This window comes from Teleopsis dalmanni, chromosome 1 (assembly GCF_002237135.1).
Source record: "Teleopsis dalmanni isolate 2A chromosome 1, ASM223713v2, whole genome shotgun sequence".
Lineage (NCBI taxonomy): Eukaryota > Metazoa > Arthropoda > Insecta > Diptera > Diopsidae > Teleopsis > Teleopsis dalmanni.
In genome coordinates, this window is record NC_051846.1 from 83,494,227 (window position 1) to 83,518,179 (window position 23,953).

General features: G+C 27.9%; 1 protein-coding gene across 2 annotated transcripts; it reads left to right on the top strand.

Moving 5' to 3' along the window:
• Positions 1-8,681: 8,681 nt before the first annotated feature.
• On the top strand, positions 8,682-17,402 carry LOC119669082 (zinc transporter 1). Of its 2 annotated transcripts, none has more exons than XM_038078846.1 (4): positions 8,682-8,867; positions 9,854-10,219; positions 15,735-16,434; positions 16,514-17,402. In XM_038078846.1, exons 2-4 carry the CDS (start codon positions 10,031-10,033, stop codon positions 17,203-17,205), a joined length of 1,581 nt encoding a protein of 526 aa, XP_037934774.1. In that variant the 5' UTR covers positions 8,682-8,867; positions 9,854-10,030; the 3' UTR covers positions 17,206-17,402. The 2 variants fall into 2 exon arrangements, with proteins under 2 accessions (XP_037934774.1, XP_037934775.1); XM_038078847.1 differs by having other exon boundaries at positions 8,682-8,863.
• The last annotated feature ends 6,551 nt before the right edge of the window (positions 17,403-23,953 follow it).

Here is a 23,953-nt window from a genome sequence, read left to right on the forward strand (position 1 = left end):
TAAATATACATAGTCTAAATGAAATAAAACATTTTTAAAAATAATAACCAATTTTTTATGTAATTTTTTTATGGGGAATGAATGTTTCAGTAAACGAAATATCATTAAACTTTTCGGGCCTTTGTGATAAAAATTAATCAACAAATTTAATTTTTTTGTCTATTAATGTTTTTGAGATATTTAAAAAAATTAAAAAGTGGACAATGTTTGGCCTAAATTTGTAGAGGTTTCAGTAAGTCGGTTGAAATTAAAATACATTCAAAAGAAAACATATCTCAAAAATTATATTTAAGGAAAATTTCGTATTTCGTGGTTCAAACTCAGTCAATCCATTCAGTTTATTGTTTTATAAACTGTAAAGAAACACACTAAGGGTTTCGTGTTCAACATATAAAATATTCTTACCTGTGATCTAAAATTATAGTTATTGCAAAATTTTGCCAAAAAAAAAACCAACAAAAAGCTGTCTAAATTATAATATATGTATCATATATTTATATTTATATGTATCTAATTTATGCATTTAGTTATCATTCTGACATCATTCATAATTCATATAATGTATATAGTATATATATTCGTCTTTTAAAGTAATGTTATATTTTTTTAAAAATAATTTACAGAAATACAAGTTATAAACAATACTTATTAAATATAAAAAAAAACTATCTTTGCTTTAGCTTGTCTAGAAGTAGATAATATATTTAAAAGGAATATTTATATACTATCGGATAGTCAAGCTGCTTTTAAGTCCTTGAGTTCAGTCTAATTTACATCTAGGACAGTCTTTGATTGCTACACATCTCTAAATGAGATGTCGACGCAGTTCAATATTTCTCTAATCTAAGTTCCCGGTCATAGAGATATTTTCGGCAATTGCAAAGTAGATGCGCTAGCTAGACGGGATACTTCATTAAACCTGGGATCGCCGGTATAACCTAACCTAACCTTTTTTTAAATAATTCACTTAAAGACTTTTATTTTTGTGTTTGAAAAGCAATAGTAATTTTTAATTTTTTTTTGTTAAGGCAAAAATAATAATTATTGCTGCGTTTTGAAAGGAAAAGCAGAATTGATGAGTTATTTTGTGCATTGAAAAGTAAAAAGTAAAAAGCACATAATAATAATTATTTTTAAAAGATATGAAAATCTAATTTTATTGTTACATTATATTTTTAAAACAATATATTTTTAAAATTTAATATTAAATGTTCTATTAAACTTAAAATAATTTAAAAATTAATTTTTACTTTAGTTTTTCACTTAACGGACTTTTAACAACGATCCACACACAATTAAATTAAATTTATAAGAATGATATTTCCATCTATGTGAACAACTTACTTATTTAAATTGTTTTCCATTTACATTTAAAGACTTTTCCTTAATCGAAATCGAAATTTTTAATAAAATAAATTTAAATACTATTTGAAATTAAACGCTCTGAGGACGAGAAGAACAAATGAAGTGCACACGATGCGGGTTAGAATAGCACTATTTTCTTGCATATGTAAGCCAATATATAAAGTAGATAGAATGATTTTTTATTATTGTTTGACAATTTTCTTTAATTTACCCAACTTACAACTACAACATATGAATCCCCATTGATCTTACTCAATGTATGTTATTGCTTTGCCATTGTCCTTCTGTACGGAAATTCACTATTTTTAACATGGGCTCTTAGCATATAAATAAATTGATTTTTATGTATCATTATGTATTACGTAGTAAATTTGTTTATTATTACAATACCTTTTTTTTTAAAGAAAAAAAATTTTGTAGAGGAATATATGTTAAGACGGCGACTTAATATATGTGGGATGTCATTACATCCCATATATGTTATTGTTGCAAATTCTGATATATTCTGAGGCTTTAATTATTTATAAAAATATAAAAATATATATATTTAGCATTTAAAAAAATTTATATTTTTTTCATATCAAAGTTGTGATCTTCCACGTTACAAATTTATTTTACTTTGAACATTATAACCTGCTTGAATCCTCTCCTAAAGTACAGATTTTAATTAAAAACTTAAATTAGAAGCGAACATTGTGATATTTCCAAATTATCGATCTCATCCATCCGACAATATCTAAAAATAGTCTACGGATATTTATTATAATGCTAATGCCACCATTCTAGCTAGTAGTACAATTCTAACTTTATAGGTTATCTCTCAATTTTTTACTAAAAAATTGATGTTTTTTGTTAGTACTTTAATCAGTTTTAGTACTTTAATCAGTTGTTACATTATATATTAACAACTATTTTTGTGTAATGTGTTTAGCATAAGTTATATATATTGTCCATATTCATTGTATTCATTCAGTTATTATTAACACCTAAAAAAAATATCTTTATTCCTTCAAGGGAACGTTTCCGATTATCTATCTCGACGCGCATACATAAAATCACAGAAATAATCAGTGAAAAATTCCACAGTTATGAACTGATAACATATAGTATAGTAGTTATCATCACTATAAGTTGTGCGCAGGTGCATCTTTCTACTTCACATCTGCGCACATCATTAACTATTTTCACAATTTATTAATTCCAAGAAATAGATAATATTACTCATTTAAGTTTCTATATAAGAGGCAATTTTATCATTGATAAAGTAGTGTTTTACAAACTCTCTAACAATTCAGACGTTTATTTTTAAATAGTTGTAATAGAATTCTCTGAATTTGTAGAATAAACAATATAAAAAGGTATAAATGGCTTCCCCAACAGAAGATACTCCAATGGACACTATTAAAGAATCTACATTAAATCCAGTAGCTGAAATTCAAGGACTACCGGAAAGAACTGTTGACTTCAGCAAACGTGATGCAGAAATTAAGAAAATTCTACATCTAACTTGGTATATAAATAACAAGTTTGGTGGCGATGATATTAGTAAAAATACAAAAGAAAACCATTATATAGATCTTGATGCAAGTAATGCAGTATCAAAAGTTCTTGAAAAGCTTTATAATTACATGAGCAGAAGAAAAAAATCCAACATTGTAAATAGTGGTAACAATAATAAGAATCAAACTGTTAGTATCGGAACAATTGTCTTCCAAATTAATGATTTGTATGTGGAATATATGGCTCAACCTGGTTTCGTGGACTTTGATTATGTTATTGCTACCCCATTGGTGAATATGCTAACGGCTTTTAAGATTTGCTATAAAGAAATTCAATTGAGCTGCTCTAAGTTTACGACTATATCACAGCAAAACAAACTTGTTAAAAATCCGATCCGTACTTATCATCTATCAAATGAACACATTCCACTTCTAACTGGAATTACTTTTCAACCCAAGAACCGTCTTGATTTAATGGATACTTTAGGCCCATTAACGTTAGCTATTATGCTCGCCAACGAAAATAGACAGACTAACAATAAAATCAAGATTGCTTATGCATTAAGGAAATCAATTAAAGCGTTACCCATGCATGAGGAATTAGTTGAAGTATTAAAGGGGAAGGATAATGATATTAAAAGATTAAGTTTATGTAAAATATTGGGGGACGGTTTGCTATGTACTGGATTTAATAGTTCACCAAAAATATATTTTCCACTCTTATATATTTATAAAGTTCTAACATATTACCCAGAGATGTATAAGTTAGTCGATTTTTCTGATGTGGAAGGATTTTTGTTTTACAATAATACAGCACGTTTATTCACCTGGCACAAGAAATATCAAGGATCACCTTCTTTTATGTCACAAGTTGTTTTCCATTCAATGTTTGGAACTGCAGTTAATGATCTTGGCATTTTAAGTCAGACAACCACTAATGAGATATGGAATAACCGGAAAGATGTTGGAATAGTTTTTATACAGGCAAGCAAGCAAGAGCGAAAACAATTTACACCAATTCTTTTTACTAAAGTTTCAAGTATAACTGAAGCTAAAATTGTACCACCATATATTTGTACAGTAGCTCTGCCCTCTGGAGTTTTGCAACACCATATAGCACTAATCAATTGGTATGATTATACAGGACCAACAGAAAGGCGTTATGAAGACAAATTCGTTTCTTATATTTACACGAGATGGGGATATAATTTATTACCTATTCGCTCATTTCATAAGAACTTGGAATCACTAAGGGACAATCTCATAGAGTTAAAACAGTTATATGCTGCTGCATTGGAAAATGATGAAAAATTACCAGTGATAAGTAAAAAGACTATATGGTACAAAATTACAGACCAGGGCGTGGAAGAATTAAAAGACTGGATGGCTGAAAAAAAAGGAATTTATTTTTACACATAATGTATTATGTTGTATTCATATAACATAAACTGAAACTCATTAATTAATTAAAACATTTTTGTTCTTATTCTTTGATAATCGTATTAAGTGAAATTATATTTACCTATGTTATATGAGGTAATCAATTTAATAAAGTAAAGACATCTTACAAATATTCTATTTTGTTATGATTATTTTGTTTAATTCTTCTGATTGATATAAATAATTACAGATTTAAATTGATTCCTTATGCATATTGATACTAATTTCAGTTTAAAAGTGAAACACTGAATGAAAGGTTTGAAGTTAGACGGATTTGAATTGCAAAGAAAGGACAAGGCTTCTCTGTTCAAGCTTTAAAACTGTCAAAAGAAAAAATTTATTGTTGAAGTTTTAAAGTTGTTCAAGTTATCGAGCGTGCACTATATATCCTAAATACTGAGCTAATCAAAAATTTTGATAAAAAAGTAACAGCTTAATTTCTTTCTATATATTTTTTTTAGAAGAAGTTTTTTCTGTTCAAGTTACAGTACAATAATATATTTTTTAAAAGTTAGACGAATTTGAATAGCAAAGAAAAGACAAGGACAAAAATTTTATTTAATTTTTTGAAATTTGGCTGTCCATACAACGCTGTTTCAAGTATTGCCAAGTACTCATCATCAGTGGTCTTAGGAAATAATCGAAAAAGGTTTTAATATTTTCCATTGAATTTGCTGCGCACTTTGTGTCGCATGCAAAATCCAAAATCCGACTCAGTCAAAAACGCTCACAATAAATCAATTGTTGTTTCGATTTTTCATTTTGTAAATATGTCGTTTAACATATAAATTGCGTTTTTTTTGTGGAATCAAATCACGAATACTGAAGCCAAATGCCAATTTGTTCAAATCTTGGCATTGGACACATTAAAAAATAATATCTTCAACAATATTTGCCACCTAATTTACCTAATGCAATTGACAAGATCGGAATAAACATTCTGATTTATGAGTCATGAGTTTTTATTGAAGGATGATTTCTGGTATGTAGAACTCAATCTGCATAATAAAGCTTACTCTGGTATCCGGATCCTAAATTATTTATTTTTGGCTATTTAATTTATGCCGACGCTTATGCCATGTAAAGATTACTTTTATTTTAATCAATTATAGCATTTTCAAAAAATATATTAAAAACATTCTGTTTTTTAACTTTACGTGATATAAATAACAAATTTCTTTGTTGTTATTATTTTTCTTTTAAATTTTGTATTTAGATGACGTACTACCCACCTTGAAAACATTTTACTCGATTGAGTATTAAGCTGACTTTTTTTCTTATACTCGTAATATGTATATTGCGTTCTTTCTTAAAGTTTTTAACTACGATAATCAATAATAAATTCTTTAATCAATTTTAAACATCATTATTATCATCGTCATAAGTTAGTACAGATATGATAATGAATTGATCAATTTAACAAAATCACACCCACAGCAATGTTTTGATATATATTTGCGAGTCTTTTTTTTCTCATTTTTCTACTTTTTGAGTTTAATTAGCGAATTTCCATATTCAACTATAAAAAAGTGGTTGATGTCGTCAGAGATGAAAACTAAAATATTTCCCACACGTACAAATTAAATAATTGAGGAAATGAGCATTTAAAGTTGTTATTCAAAAATACTCATCATCGCATCATCGCATCATCGTGTGGAGTACATATGAGCAAATACGAGTAATTTGACAAATCTGCAGTGCATAAAGAACACTTCAGTTGAAATATTCGTTAGTTTTGTTCAAGTCGTTTTACTGTAATTTTCCAAATATGTTCTCGGGTACCGTAAACAAACATATCACTAAGTGATATCATAAATAATAGTTAGACAAAGGAAAAATTTCATATCAAGACCTTTATTTAATTTTCTATTTAGCAAATAATAATTATCTATAACAACTAATCAATTTAAGATAAAGTTACTATTTTGTAGTTTATCTCTTAAAGTACATACACATATGAATGTACAGTACAATGTTTATATAAGCATTTGTAAGTATCAGTGATGTTCTTGGGTGCAAAGTCGACCTTTGTTTCTGACTGCAGCTTCTTAGAACACAAATTTTCATAAATCTTCAATTAAATAAATTAAAATTAACATGGACAAGTTACTTTGGATCATAGTTTGTTTGCAAATTGGATGATAAACCAAAAGTTAGTGATTGCATGAGAAAATAAATTTTGAAAATGACATTTTTGACAAAATGACATTATTAAAATATTTCGAGATTACTAGAACAGTCTTTCAACATCAAATATTGTTCAAGTCAATAGAATCAATTGTATTTATAAAAATTAAATTATTATTTAATAATATTTAATATTATTGTATTATATTATTGATTTGTAATGATATTTTTAAATCAATAGATATCTGTTATTCGTCGTGCGTTTTAACTAAGATGGATATTATATTTCGAAGATTGAATTTCTTTTTAAAAATATCTATTTATAATAAGTGTACTCACGTGTAAATAAAACATTTCCGCAGCAGACGTTAAAATGTATACCTATTTTCGATCAGATAATTTGAATTGATCAACGAATCTGTCTTTGCAAGCAAATCTGTCATTGGAAGTAAATCTTTCATTGATTGCCTCTAGCGTATCTCTCTCTAATGTAGAAGGACTTGTCGATGATAAACTAGATATATTAATATTTTTTCTTTTTTCTCTTCATTATCATTTTCATACTCTATAATGTAAGTACATTCTATAAGCAGAATATAATACGATATATATAAAAATCATATACGATATACTATATATATATCGGGTGAACCAAGAACGAGCAGCAAAACAAGCACTTGTAAGAAACCTAATTGGATCCCACAGAAGAGGCAGACCTAAAAAGAGGTGACTAGATTATACTGAAGAAGATTTAATGAAACCGAAGATTGAACATGAAGAAGAACTTATATTGCAAGTTGTAAGATAATATCGTAGAAAATATTCTGACTATACAAAAAGAATAATAATAATTTAATATATTTGATGAGATTTGTGAAAATTTTGTTAAAAGATCTCAATACACGTTACTCATAAATAACTCGCTCTCTCATCAATATTTAATTCTAAAGGGATCAAAAAACCGTTCACTTTCATAAAAACTGTTACTTTTATATGGGAGGTGGTGTTAATGCTTGAAATAAGGTTTAATAATTTATGAAAAAAAATTGTAATTTATACATCTGTAACTTCAAGTTAACTACTGATTTTGTAAATGAAAATGAAGTTATACAAGTAGATTTTTGAAATATGTGTACGACAAAATAATTGATTTTTTTTACTCGTGTCTTCAATATAAGCTTACTATTTAAGGTTACTTTTAGATATTTTACTCCTGCAATTAATTTTAAGATTAAGATTAGCCGCGTCTCATACAAACTTTCTAATAAAGAGTATGATTGAACTTTTGCTAGAATTTATAGACCCTGCAAAACTATTTACATCTTGGTGTAAAAAGTTTTAATAACTGTCCTATATACCATATATAATATTCTCACACTCATCGATGATATTGACAGTTCTCAATTTTAGTAGGTTAAGTTGAACATTACACGTAAGGAAGTTTGTCTTGATATAGGTTTAATAACTGCGTTGTACTATATATAAAATTAAAAGCAGTTTAGACTTACCTTTTAATAATCAATGTTGCCGATCTTAGATTTTTATGGGATAACATAAAAATAAAATAATGATGTTACTAAAATATAACAAAAAAAAAGCCTAATTGTGGTAAATTAGAAACATGTCGCGGACCGCAGGAAACCCGTGGGCTGTGTTTTGGACAGCACTGATCTAGTTGAAGTGGGGCAAAAGTGATATTAATTGGTTTCAAGCCTTTTTGTAAATTCACTGAAAGCCAATAGCAGTGTATCTATATCATTTCGTTTGATTTTATGTTATCATATCATATGTTAATAAATTATCTTATAAATATACTATATACTTAAATGTAGTTTCACAATTCTGCTCATTACCTATATATGAGACATAGAAGAGTTTAGTATTAATTTTTAAGTACATTAATTTTAATTAAAAAATAATTAAAAATAAAATGAAAAAATAATATGAATAAAATATATTACTGGTTAAGATGTTACTTGGAATATATTAGTGTAACAATAAGACCTTAGATTTTTGTAATGAGTGAGAAAAATAAATACAAACAAAGCACACTGATACTTATTTAATCATAATTTCGATTTGAAATTTGAAATATGCCAAGTATATTAAAATTCATAAATTAATAAAAAAATTTGTTTTTAAGTTCTATAGATTCCATTTTTTTTAATTTCACATGCAATCGTTTTTATTTAAATAATTAAGAATGCTTATTATAAAAATTCAAAGTTCTCGGCTCATTTATTTGTTATATTAAAATTCCAGTATATATTTTGTATGGGAATTAATTGTTATTAAAACCACGGCAATTTTATAAAAACAAAGTATTACCATAAAAATCTGTTTACACGTTAAGGTTCGATGCCTTCATTGGGAACACATGTCATTTAGGCCCTTTATATGTGTCAAGTCAATGTCAATGAACAACGTGCAATGTAGGTAAGCAAATGGGGCGAAATTGGGCTTGGCCTTCTACTTGAACTTGACATAGTTCAGTTTTTTTTGTGTTGTAATTATATACTACTATTTAAAAACTATTTGCATATTATTATATTAAAGTTTACAGCTGTGATACGTAGTTTGCATAAGAGTACACATATTGTATATACGACGTAGTTGAAGGCGTATCGAAAATGTCGGTTGATTTGTTTGCACTCGTAAAACGTATTAAAAACTACACTTCAGCTCGATTTAGCTTTGAGTACAACTTTCCAGAAAAAGTTGTCAATTTAATTAGCAACTCGTTATAGAAAAGATTTACTTTTCCTTCACTGTATAGGGCAATGTATCTATCCCAAGGTTTATGTGCATATGTCTACAATCGTACAAATTGTGACTGGTGCTTCCGTATGCTTATTCAATTTTTATTATTATTATAAATCAATTATTATATGTATATTATACACTAGTAAAAGAGATACATATTCGCACCAAAGCTGAGAAGTGACTTTAATTTATAAATTTTGTCTATTTTTAGAATGTGAGCAACTTAATATAATTATTAGTTAAATAAATAAAATAAATATTTAATTATAATGTCTGATGTGTCATCATGTCAGATTAGAGAAAAGATCTATTGATCGCCCATTGTAACTGAATAAATGTGCGATGTAAAGACGATGTAATGGCTGCAAGGAAAATAGTTTCTTTTATAATTAAAAATTTTTAATTGTTAATAAAAAAAACGCCCTTGCAATTAAAAAATCTAATGGTAACGTAATTATGATAATTTTATACAATTTAAAGATTACTTAAATTCCAAAGAAAACTGTGGCCAATCTTAAAGTATCTCAAAGTATTTTTGATTAAATTTTAAATAGGTCACACTGAATACAATTTCAAAATTTTTGTTTATTTTGCATATTAGTTTTCTCCTGTTGCTAATTAATAAATCAAATAAAATATTTTTATTTTTATATTTTCAGTTAACAAATTATGTGTCATTGCTAAGCTGTAATTAATCTCAGATGTTGGACCGGTAGAAGTTTCATAACTACGTGTATCGATTAAATCATTAAACAATACCAATTTAACTTTATCGTGATTTTAATTTGATATTCAATTGCATTAAAAAACACAAATAGAAAGATATTTTATCAAATATGCCAATAAAAAATCTACTACTCCGCTTCCAACCGGCGCAGCTATACATTGTTCTGGTGCTGTCAATATGTTATTTTGCGGTGCAATTAGTCCTGAGCCACATTACGCACGCCTTGACGCTGCTGATGGCATCTTATCATATGTTGTGCAATATATTTGCACTAACGGGTTGCATTTTAACGATTAAGGTAAGTTGCAATAAACATTACTTGCATTCAAATTAACTTAACTTGAACACACATGTCCAGCCAATAAATTCCTACACAGACTTAAGCGAGGTAATCAATTGACATAGGTCCACACTAGAATGGAATAACTAGAATATACTAGAATTAGCATAATTAATAAACCTGATTATTATTATTGAAACAAAATTGAAACAAATAACTTCTATCTGTTACTTAACTTATCGCATCAAAATTAATAAATGATATGAGATAGTATTATGTTCACTATGGTATATTCAAAATATTTACGATTAATTGCAATGAACATTTTGATTCATTTCTAAGGCTCTACTGTAGAGTTTTTTTGTATAGTTGTCATGTTAATTCACTTTTATTTGACTGCGGGATTCATGCATTTCCATGTAACGCGCATTTATTTACTGTGGTCCTTTCGGAAATACTTCTGGACTGCGTATGAACAATACTAATCCATGATATCACGGGTTAATGCTTAACTGAGTTAATCCAACCTAACCTAACATGACTATGACCTTACCTTTCAATGGAACTGTTTTTACCATTGTTAGACTACGTAAGTTATGTGATATACGCAATTTGCAATTTCTCGTTCATTTCCCCAATATAGTGGTATGTCCAAACTCTTCTACATGTATAAATTGATGCAGACACTTTTTTTTAATACTTTGTGATCAAAAAATAACTTAAATTTTTAATTTTTGAATTCCCGCGCTTATCCAATCGGTAAATTTTTTCATTTTCACGCTGGCAACGCTATTATACATATGCTGTCAAAGTTTAATGCATATCGTACGATTAGTTTTTGTTTGGTGTCTATTCAAAGAAGTAGAAAAATTTTCATGTGGCGATTTTTACCTTATGGCCTCTATGGTCTCAAAACGCGCTACTCGCAATGGCAATTTGAGTCGGGGGAAGAGGAAAAAGTCACACGGGGTCATATCTGGAGAGTACGGTGTTTGGTTGATGATATTGGTAGAATTTTTGGCCAAAAGCTGCGGCTTTTTTTGAATGAAATTCAGCTTTTTTGCCAACAGCCGAGAAGCGACGCGTTTCAAACCCAAAACAACAGTTAAAATGTGTTCGGCAGATATGAGATACTGCAATCTCTCTAATCGGTTCACAACGATTTTCCAACACGATCTGCTTCGCCGATTCAATTTTTTTTTTAGTAACAGAAGTTGTTGGGCGGCCAGGGATCTCATCATGGTCCAAGCTTGTACGACCGTCTTTGAACCTTTTAAACCATTCGTATACTCGTAGTTGCGACACACACAAATCACCAAAGGCCTTTTTAACTTTTTTTTAACAGTTTCGGCACACTTGAATCCATTTGCAACACAAAATTTGATGCACGCACGTTGTTCTAATCCATTATAGTAAAAATCGCCACACGATAATTTTTCGACTTTTTGTATAGACGCCAAACAAAAACTTATCGTACGATATGCGTTAAACTTTGACAGAATGTGTATAATAATGTTGCCAGCGTGAAAATAAAAAAAATTTACCGATTGGATAAGCACGGGAATTCAAAAATAGGCCTCTTGTTCTTTTTTGATCAGAAGGTACACTAAAATATTTGCATATACTGCTTTGATTGGACGAGTACCTTTCTAATTCACTGTGAGTAAATACGGTACCAATCTTGTGGATAGCTTATTCATATCTAAATCTCAAGTGTTATATATTAATCTCGAGTGTTATACAGACTTCCCAATCGAAAATGAAAATTGCACTAAAAGTGAATCTCGATTAAAAATATTTGGCGCAGATTTACCAATCGAAAGCCCTTTAAAGCTTGAACAAGGTCCAGAACTAAATCTAGAGAAGCGCTATTAATCTGTTCTAGAATAGGAATAGGAATTAATAAATAACTGTATAAAATATTTTTCTATATGAGTAACATATAACGAGATCTGCACGTCGTCATACATTGTAAAAACAAAGTTGGTTTTCCAAATTGTTTTGTAGGCCCCTACGGATTACATATACTTTATTTTAAAATTAATTATACATTATTACTTGAATATTTATACTAAAATGTGTACTATAATTTTGTTATTTACAATGGTATTATACAGTTTTTTATAAGCGTCTATGCATAATAAAATAATTGCTATTTAAACGTTTATGTGGTTCATTAAACCATTAACGGTCGAATGAACTATTATTTCGTTTGAAAAAACAAAAATTATTATACAATAGCAAATACCGAAAAACGCGCGCACAATGACGATATTTCTGGGACGTGCTTTAGCGCACTACCAACGGCATCCCAAGCGGTTGGTTGTAGAGACGCGTGTGCCCGTCCATCTATCTGGTGTCGGGCGCAGATTTAAACCTCAAATTGTGCGTAGCACACTTTTGAACTGATTTATCTCGTGCGTGTTGATGGTAATCCTTCTCCGTCTTTTGAAACTAACGTGCATTTTTATTTGGAGTGGTTGGAATGGAATTTTACTTTTTTACAATAAAAAGAAATTAATATTCAGTGGGATTTGTGAAATTTAATGCAAATTTCTTCGATCAATGTTGGAGTTTTGTTAATTCAATAAAAATATGTATGGCATGTATTCATGTATGAGCTCCGCATACATTAGTTTGTTAACCTTGAAAATTTAAATAAAATATGGGCCAATGAACGCTGCATGACCAATTATTTAAGGTGACAAAAACATAACAAAAACTCATTCAATTTTTCGCCGATTTAATCGTTGTCTTGCCAAATTAATTTAAACCGCTGTTTATTTTAAAAATTGCAGAAAAAAACTTTCAATAAAATTACATTTTATCTAATTATCTAATATAGGCATGAGTTTAAATAAGAGCCTTTTAAATTAACTTGCTGTACCTAGCAACTTATTCCATAAACGAAATCTCCCGATAACATGAACGATTTTTATCTGTTTTTATCAAAATATAGACAAGTGACGATAAGAGTCCGATAACAATAACAGCCGCTTACTTAAGTGCGTGGCATGTTTTTCACGGGTTTACTGTGTAAACCACAATAATTTGTTTCCTTCAGAAAATTAGTCTAATAAACTGATAAGAAAACTCATTTTCTTGTCATTATGACAATATATTTAGGCATAATAACAATTATCTATGTACCATGTATTCTAAGTAGTAATCTCAATTTAATTTTAATTGGTCTATCCACTCCGATTATTTTAATTACAAGTACTCTTATAAGCATTTAATAAAATGTTTTATAAACACAAACTTTTATATATCTATTACAGCGTATATATATTAGTATATAGATAATTATATATTAAATATTAAATTTAACATTTAAAAAATTAAAAATATAATTAATTAATAAAATTCTGAAGTTGGTTTTTGATTTCGTTTTAATATAAACACAGCAAGTGAATTTGTCAATGAACTTTCACAGCAAAGTAACAAAATTCCAAATAAATGTGCGAACATAAAAGTCAAGTACGGCTTTGGCTCAGTTGGTTAAGGTGCACTGACTCTGAGCTTCAAATTTGGCAGGACACGAGTTCGATTTCTGGTACTTGCATTTTAAAAAAATTATTCGCGAATAATCAATTATAAGAATTATTTCCAAAAACCACTGATGATGGGTATTTAGCAATACTCGAAACAGCTGTGTGGTCAGCCAAAAATTCAATTAATTAAAATAATATAAAATTAATTTTTGTTGTTGTAGTTCACTACTGTTCTAAAAACCTCTTTATATTAAATATACATAAATGTTTCTATCTACTTCAAGTTATAAGTATATTCGCTTATAAAAACTGACGGAAAACTTCATAAGTGGTAAATTTCTTGCAGTATTATTATTGAATGTTTTTATGATTTTAAATATACATTTTAATATATGGTTATATAGATATGTATTTATACATATGTAATAAATACACATTTCAAAATATGATTATATAGGTATGTATTTATATATACGTATAAATAAATACGTAAATACATAATTCTCGGGGCATTCAGAAATACAGATTATAATAAATTTCACCTAAAGAAAATTATCGAACAACTTATGGTGTTCGAACATATTTGTATAAAACAAAATAAAAATAAAATGTCAAATAAACCTGATTAACTGTTTGAGCCGTTCGAAAATCTATAAGGATATAGAATTTTTTCGCATAATAACTGAGCATCTATTGTACTCGGCAAAAACATTGTGGAAGTTTTTTACTCGACGTGCACACTGGCTAAAATTTGGTTAGAAATTTATTGTTCGAATGAAAACATTATTTTCGAATTATATCTGCATACAAGAATTTGCAAATAACTTGCGAAGAGTCCAGCCAGTGTTAACCCTTTTCGGACCACCGTGTGGTGCACCACACGGCTAGCTTTGAATATTTTTTAATATTCGAAGGATATTTTATCATTTTTAGGTAATGATAAAGGGAGAGTAACCTTTCAAATAAATATTAAACTCTTCTCATTGACTTAAAGTTGTTTTATTTTACTATTTACAATGGAAATTACACCGTAAAATTCCAAGTCTGCAATTGCCTGGTACTTAATAGGTTAAAGTGTTCGATACAAACACAAATTCAAGATGTTCGAACGCTTATAATATATATAATATAATTATATATTATATTTTAAAATATTTAGTATATGTAAATATTAATAAATATATAAATATTAATATATTAATTTTAATATTATTATTAATTTAACATTATATATTAATTATATCTTAATATTGTTATATAATATAATTATAATTATTATTATATGTTATTATTACATTATTATTATATTATATGTTAATATTAATATAGAAATTATTATATTATTATTCCCGGCGTATTCAAAACAATTGCCTATAAATAAAAGGTACAAGGCGAGATGTTCTATAATGTTCGAGAATCATATAATGATAAAGCACCTATTGTTATATATATTTGTAACATAAAATAAGACAAAAATTAAACATAATAGATTAAAATATTAGAATTGGAGGTTATCCGAACTATTTGAACAAATGTGTGGGTGAAAAAGTGTAGACACAGGGTAATTCTAATAGATATCTATTAATTTATTGAATGATTTTAAGAGAAAATTGTTTATAATATTATTATTTATATTTTTTTATATCTATATTTAAAAACAATTAAATAAATTAGTGAAATAATAATGAAATAATTAGTGAAATAACAGAATAATCAATTCTTTAAAATAAAATTTATAAATTCTTAGTTCTCTTAGTGATGAATGTTTAAAAAATATAAAATCCTAGAAACTTTTAATTTTAAAAATATCAATTGAGATTATAATTTTTCTACAAAACAACCATTTAGATTAATGAAAGCAATTTTTTATTTTAGTTATTTTATATATATATATATATTATTATAACTATTTTCTATAACTATTATTGTTCGTGATAATAATAAACAACTAATTTTTTTTTTTCAATTTAAAACAAATTTATTGTAATATATTTAAAATAATTTATTTAATAATTTAATTTTTATTGTTTATTTTGTAGCACAGCAAACGTAGTACTGAAACCAGTGAACATTCAAAGACGCCAACCATAACTGGTAGCAACAATACCCTAGTAATAAGCTTGGAGGAACAATCATTGGCAAAACGTGAACGAAGTGAATTTAAATTAAGAAATACGTTTGGATGGACTCGAATTGATATATTGACAATGTTGATTGTTTGCATTATTCTAGCATCATTGTCATTTTCACTTTTGGTAGAAGCGCTGCAAACATTAGTTCATATAGATCATCAAGACACTATGCATTTGCCTATACCAGTAATGATATTGGGATTTATGGGCTTGGTGTTAAATGGCTTAACATATCTACTTATCGGCGGATACACAATGCATCAAGGTAGTTTTCTGCATGTAACACCTAGCGGCGATGTAGTGCTTGATCGCGCTATGTCTAACAGTACGGAACTTACCCTTAAGCCAGATGAAAGACAGTTATCAAAATCAAAGAACGATCAACAGTTAAAGGAAGATTTACAAGCAGAAATAGGTCAAGTTCACTACACAGCAAAACGTCAGGGAACTACTGAAATGCTTAGAGATGTATCCAGTACAATTTTTGTCATTGTTTGTGCACTGATCGTTTATATCGTGCAGAATGACGAACATACAACAAAATTCATCGATCCAGTTTTATCAATACTTTCCTGTGTGATATTGGTGTCGCTCAGCTATCCATATAGTAAGTATATATATATTTATTAGTAACCATTAAGTGATAACTTAATTCTACTCTTAACTTAATTTCATCTTTTCTATAGTGAAAGAATCTTGCCTTATTCTACTACAAACTATACCTGGTTCTATAGATATGGAAAATTTCGAGAGTAATCTAATTTCAAAATTTCCACAAATTATAAACTACCACGATTTGCATATTTGGCAATTGTCTGCGCATAAATCCGTTGCAACGGTGCACATTAAATTTAAAAATCATGGTTTTTATGCAAAAATGATAGATGACGTACGCGCATACTTCCATGCACAAGGCATTACAGAAGTAACAATTCAACCCGAATTTCATTGTGCCAAATCCCTGCCATCGCTAGAATGTTTAGTACAATGCAGTGCACCAGAGTGCGCCGAAAAGGTTTGTTGCAGAGACTCCCGCAGTGACTTACGAGATGTTACTGTCTGTCCAAATGGAAGCAGTGAGAAAGTTTCGAATAATGGCTTAGCACACAACGTTGAAAAACAACGGAGCAATTCGAAATGCAATGAGAAACCTAAAGAGTTAAAAATTTCCAATCTGTTAAAATTTAACAGGAAAATACAACGCACCCAGTCTACAAATGACATTAATAAAGTAGTTGAGACAAAAACTACCGATATAAAAAAAACCATAAGTGAGAGTCAGATTTTGCAGGAAGTGGATATCCCGAATCCAACAGTACATGAATCTGCAGAAGTAAGCAACCTACAAATTGCAGTAGATGAATGCACTCCAAAGTAAATCAAAGAAACATAAGATAAGATAGCATAATTTTAGGCATTTAATTAAGAAGTTACGAAAAGTATTCATAGAGCGATTTTAACACAAATTTTTGTAACAATTTTTGTTATATACAATTGTTTATTTTAAATATATATACATATATTTTATAAAATGTATGAATTATGTGTCATCTTAGTGTAAGAGAGTACAAATATATATTTTTTGAATTAAATTTGTTTTAAAAATTTTTTAAAACAATTCTTTTTATCATCTGAACTTTTGTACAAAATCTGTTTAGGATTGTAAATAAACATTTTTATATATTTTTATAAATAACAATGTTTTCACATATATTATAAATACAAAACAAAAAAAATTGATTTAACTAATTATAATAATAATAACATATATGTCGATATATTTTGTATATAAGTAATACATAAAGTAATAAATTTTAAAAATATTTAATATATTAAAATACGGAACAAAATAAAAAAAAATGAGTTTATTTATTTCTTACATGGAATAGCATACATTTTTTAAAATGTTTCATTTTTAAAATTAATATTAGCATAACCATTCCTCATTGTCTCATTGAACTCTAAATCCTATGAGCTGAACAGGCATGATAATAATTTATAGAAATACATTATAAATCAGAGATATATAACAATAAGTCTTCCTTCAAATATCTCATCAGACATAAAATATCTGCAAATCCAAAGGATGATAGAGAGTTGCTCATATTGAAGAGCTACTCATGAGGCTCATACTCATGAGAGCTCACGAGCTCAACTGTTTAATAAAAAGCGATTTATTAGTTTATTTGTTTTATTTATTTTTATAAACGTTATATGTGAAAATATATAATTTCATATTAAAACAATATAACGAAACAATAATTTGAATTTGAAAAACAAATTTATAAAATATTATTATTCTCCACAAATAAACAATAAAAATATATTTATTGTTTATTTCAGGAACTTTGATTATTTCCATATTTTAGTTAGTTTAAGGTTATTAATATTTTAAATCTTTTTTAATGACATGTTTTCACAAAAAAAAATAATAGCAAAATCTTAAATTGGGCGCAAGAGATATTAAGAGCCGCAGCTCAAACTCTTGCTCACGAGCGTGAGCCCATTTATAAATTAATGGCGGCTCTTGCTCGTGAGCGTGAGCTCTGTAGTTGGGCTCGCTCGTGAGCGTGAGCCATCGTATGAAAAGAGTTTTTTGTCGCCTCATGAGCAGTGAGCAATATGAGCCGATATGAGCCGCTCATGGCTACGCAAATACGAACTCTAATAGAAAGTAATGTGAGTATGTTGTAACCACAATTATAGGTCAAGTACACGTAAACTATACTGAATACCGCTAGTAAAGACTTTTGTAGAAGCTATCTTGATAGGAGAAACAAAAAAATGGCATGAGTTTAATTAAATGTAGTGTGAATCTGTTCACAACCGTAATTACATGTCTTTGTTTGATAAATGTACAAGCAAAGAGTATATATACATAGAGTGTGCATCACTCAAAAAATCTTAAAAATGAAGTGAGGGCAATTTCACAAAAATCGGTCGCAGAAATCGGGGAAATAGTATTTGAGTTATTTTTGTGTCATATGGACTCGTTGTGACTCAATTTTTAATTTTTCAGTTTTAACATGCGGGAGAGTTTGGAGTGTTTAAGCATTTTATACTTAATGAGTTTTAAAGCAATTTGTATTGCTTTTCTGCGCTCTGAACTACAGTTGTTGGTATTTTTATGTAGAAAGGTGCATTTAACAATTGAGAAATCAAGAACAGCAACTAATGAAAATATCAAAGCAAGAAATGTCTGCAAAAATACAAAAAAACTTATTTTTTGTTCACAATCCATTTTTTTTCTTCATTATAGAATTTTCTGTAAAACCGAAATTTTTATTTTCAAGTTTAACTGAAACACATTTGTATAGAAGTAAACAGCACAGTATATTTTGTAAATTATTGTATGTTATTCGCAATTGTATGAAATTTTGGCGAAATTGAGATTTCGTACAATTTTGGCGAAATTTGAACCCATTTAATTTTTTATCTACTAATTGAAAAATTATCATTTTTTATATTTTTTACAGGTTAGGATATTATTACCAATTTTAAATAAAAACATGTTTAAATTTTATTAACAGTAAAATTAAAAGTGAAAATTTGCAAAAATCCCCCGTGTTTTTACGACTTTTTTCACTACAATCTGCGACACCCAAAAAATGTATACAAGTTTTCCATAAAATTTTTTCACTAATGCTAATGCCTAATGCTTAAGGATCACAAAAATTTGCTGTTCCCAGTCTATGTTTTGTATATATTTCAGATCTCAGAAATTACTGCATAATTATGCAAAGTATGAGCTTCAGTAAACTTCATAAAGTTTAACAAAAAATTCAATAAGTAATAATATAAGGACAGTTATTATATTATAAATATTGCTTACGATGGCGACTATGATAATATAAGTGCAAACTACCTGTTCTTGTTGCGCTATGGACCACCCCGCTAATCCTTCTTTTATTGCGGTTTTGTTTTTAATTTTAATGGTTTATGGTTTTTTTATTATTAAGTTATTTTATTGCTTATTATTATTATTATTGTAAAGATTTTTAAAAAACAACATATCTAGGTAAAAAATTGCACCATATATAAATGGTGACATAATTTATAAATTCACTTATTAATATCATATACATACGCTAAGAAAGTCAAAAAACGTCGACAATAGCAATTTAAATATTAAAAGTGGATTAATTTAATAAACTTGTGAAGCCTCATTCAAATTTATAAATTGTAAGTTATTGGGCCTATTTACACTATCATGAACATGAACATGAACTTGGAAGAGAGTGTGATGTGAATTACCATATATTAAACAGGTGTTTTTATCAGATACATCAAAGAAAGTGTTTTGCAATCCTAAACTGAAATTTATTTTTTAATGAAAAGCGTTTAAATCAAGATGGTTTTGAAAATATTTTCACAATTATTCGTCAAAAAGGTGGCAATAACTCAAACCCCACAGCAAGTGAATTAAATAATATTTTAGCGAAAGTTATGACTTGTAAAATTATTCAGTTAAGTTATGTAGCCAATTGTGAAATAAGTGAGGATAATGATAACAAGTGCCTTGAAGATGTGCTTTCTTCTTCTTTGATAGAACTCGATGAAAATAACTCTAGGGTGTCTAGTAACTGTGCAGTAGAAGCCTACTCTGATCTAGAGTGCAATGACATCGAAAATTGCATTATATCAGATGCATTTTCCAATTCAAAGAACATAAATATTGATTTATTGTCTTTCAGATACACAATAGGGTACGTAGCTAAAAAAATACTTTCAAAACTAAATTGTGAAGCTTGCAATATAAACTTAAAAAAAAAAGATGAAATTTTGACTGCTTCAAGTGAGCTTTTCATCTACTATAAAAATTATAATTCTCTTTCAAATTTCGGTAACCTGTTTGCGCCATCAGAAAGTTTTTTCAATGTTTCTTGTAAACATGTCGAGGTTTTTAAAAATGTATTCAAGAATAAACCAGATGCAATTGGCATTAAAAGTTTAATAATAGAAATGTGCAAGAAAAAAACCCCTCAGTGGTTTAAGGGGCCCTGTAATGAACATTTAATCCAGCTTCTTGATTTTTTAATTCTGCTTTTACTTCGTAAGCATTGCTTGTGGGCCTTAGAGAAGTCTAAAATCAACACACATTTCTAAAATGAATATGAAATATGTTAGCTCTACAATTCAAGTTAGCACTTAATATAAGATCAATTAATACAACTCTTATTAACAATAATGTAAAAGAACTTAGCCAGAATTTAGTCATAAAAATATATAGTGAATTTATATTTTTTTTAAATGTTAAGAATAAGAATATTATTAAAATAATTTGTATTATTAAATAACCAAACATTGTAAAATAGATAATTATATTTTTAGAATTAATTAAGTTAAGCAAGTGTCAAATTAGCGAATATTATATAAATACATATTTTACATTCTTAGAATTAAATTAAATTGTAATATTGCAAATATTAGTAAAATAATAAAGAACAAAACATATATACAAAATAGTTTAATAAACGAAATATGAACATCAGTTGAATTCAGACTGTTTTAGAATCATAAGATATATTTTATAATTATAAAAAATAAATTACTAAGACAAGTATTTATCTTTTAGTTAATAAAGCAATAACAAAAAATTTTTCAAAAAATAATAAAGATTTATGTCTTAATAACTAAAAAATAAAAATATAATAATAGAAAAGAACAACAATGAACATACAAGCAATTTCGCTTTAGGAGTTGTAAAGTTAGCAACTTTCAAATAAGCTTCGGCTTCTGCTTCACCATAATCACTTTGAAATATTTTCATATACAGTCAAATCCCGATAATTAGAAATCACAAGGGAACAGCATATTTTTACGAATTAGAGGGGTAATATTATAGAGGTTTCGATTTAATGAGGTTAAAAAAAATACAAATTAATAGGGTTTTTATATTTCAGTTGAATTTTATATATTTCACATATTTAACTTTATTAGAACAAAATAATCCAATTTATATATGCATCTATGTATCAAATTACGTACTATTAATTAAATAAGAAAATAAATACATAAAATTTATATAGAGAAGGATCAAGTTTTAATTTAAAAAAATTTTGTAATTGTTGATTGCGTCAGATTCTTTCCGCCTATCTTTTCCAATGGATTTTCCAAACTTAATAAACAATCAAAAATATTTTTTAGGACATCATGATTTCAAACATAATGTCGTATTTGTTGAATGGCCAATTTGGCTTGTTTATTCGTTATAAGTTGTTTCTCACCTCAATTTTCGTTTAAATCTTTATTAAAACCGCAAGCCCGGAAACAGTTTTGAATGTAAGATCTGCTGACACTATACCACACTTTATAAGCAATTTGCATTGCCGTAAATAGGGTACATTTGAACTCTTTTTTTTTCATCAATGCTATTAGCCAGATTAATAATCATTTTCTTGCAGTAAAAAAATTTAGAATTTACTATAACACCCTGGTCAAGGAGCTGTAGCTTGGAAGTGGTATTTACTAGCAAAAAATTTATTTTTACATGACTGAGATTAGGGGACCCATTATGCGCTGTACAATTGGCCATAAATAACAGCACCAAAAGTCAATAATTAAATAGATTGGAAAGCCGCGAATGTTCTTGAAGCACCTTAAATTTGCAGACAGGTTTTTTTGAACTGCATTACATGTGATAAGAGGTTTAATGTTCCATGAATTTCAAATAAAATACGAATTAACGAGAGGACCAAAATGTATGGAAATTTTACGAATTAACGAGGTTTTTTTAAGGGACCAGCAGTTTGCTACAAATTATCGGGGTACGAATTATCGCGATTCGACTGTATTTAATTATGTACAGTTTTATTATCACTATGATAGAAATTTTGTCGAGAGCATAATACATATATACTTAACACATATCGATAAGCTTGTCGGATATATATCAAGCTGGCTGGTACAATATAAAAGTTAGTTTTGCACTAATAAATATATTAAAAATTACATTTCTTGCGCTTCTTGTATTCTCACTATGTTGATATTTTTAACCGTAAATGTTAAAAACATGGGCGGTAGATCAAATTTTAAAATTAAGAAAAATATTTGCTTGCTATATAGCGATTTTTCGAATCGCATCAATTTCTAAAGTGACTTAGTTCAGTGGTTCGATACTTTGAAGAATTGATTTGATTCCAAAACTGATTTGTTTAGCTTTTGTCTTTGATTCAGAGTTCGCAAGGCCAATAATTCAATTCAGGTTGGTTAAATTGCTTTAGAAACCGGCAAAGGTGTCAGTTTGAAACCTCTGTGGCTTAGAACTGATTCACAAATGCCATAATATATATAATAATTTAGATGTTTGTTATAACTTACAATTTATTAGCAACAATACTTTCAAGTCCGTATTTCTAATCCTGAGATATACTCATGGTATTCATGAACGAGTAACAGTAACATGACTTTTCCCGTATTACGTTCCTAGAACAGGTGCTATACACAAGCAAGTATAATATAAAATCATACAATAAATAATACAAACGAATAATATTAAAATTAAAAAATAAAAATATATTTAATTAATTCTACTATTCTACAGTTGATTTATGATTTCTTTCTAATATAATACAGCAAGTGAATTTGTTAATGAACTTTCACAGCAAATTAACAAAACTCCAAGTACGGCTTTGGGTCAGTTGGCTAATGAAGCTCTTGATACTGCAGCCTCAAAAAAATTATTTACGAATTATTAAATTAAAAAAAATAATTAAATATAAGAAATAATACCAAGACTACTGATGATGGGTATTTGACAACACTCGAAGCATCTGTATTGTCAGCCAAAAATTCAATTAATTAAAAATAATACTAATTTTGTTGTTGCAATTCAATACTGTTCGAAACGTCTCTAAATTTTCTAACTAAATTATTGAATAGAAGTTATTTCGTGTTTTTGTAGAATAGGGTTTTGTTTTAATTATAATTGAAAACAATAATCAAAACTTCCTCTAGCTGATCAATGGTGTAGATGTAAACGAGGTCTCTTCCAAACAGAAATTATAAAATCAAAATAAATATTCTTGAAATGAAAATTACTTCATGAATAAAAAACTAAAATAGGAATATTTTCATTTTAAATAATGATTTATTTTATTGCATTCATTTTACTGCATTTTAGTTGT

What these genes read in the sequence shown, in the direction of transcription:
- LOC119669082 (XM_038078846.1), top strand. Translation starts at nt 10,031, where the DNA reads ATGCCAATAAAAAATCTACTACTCCGCTTCCAACCGGCGCAGCTATAC. An exon ending in GTTGCATTTTAACGATTAAG is followed by an intron (nt 10,220 to 15,734) that starts GTAAGTTGCAAT and finishes TTTATTTTGTAG; the next exon opens with CACAGCAAACGTAGTACTGA. An exon ending in GTCGCTCAGCTATCCATATA is followed by an intron (nt 16,435 to 16,513) that starts GTAAGTATATAT and finishes TCTTTTCTATAG; the next exon opens with TGAAAGAATCTTGCCTTATT.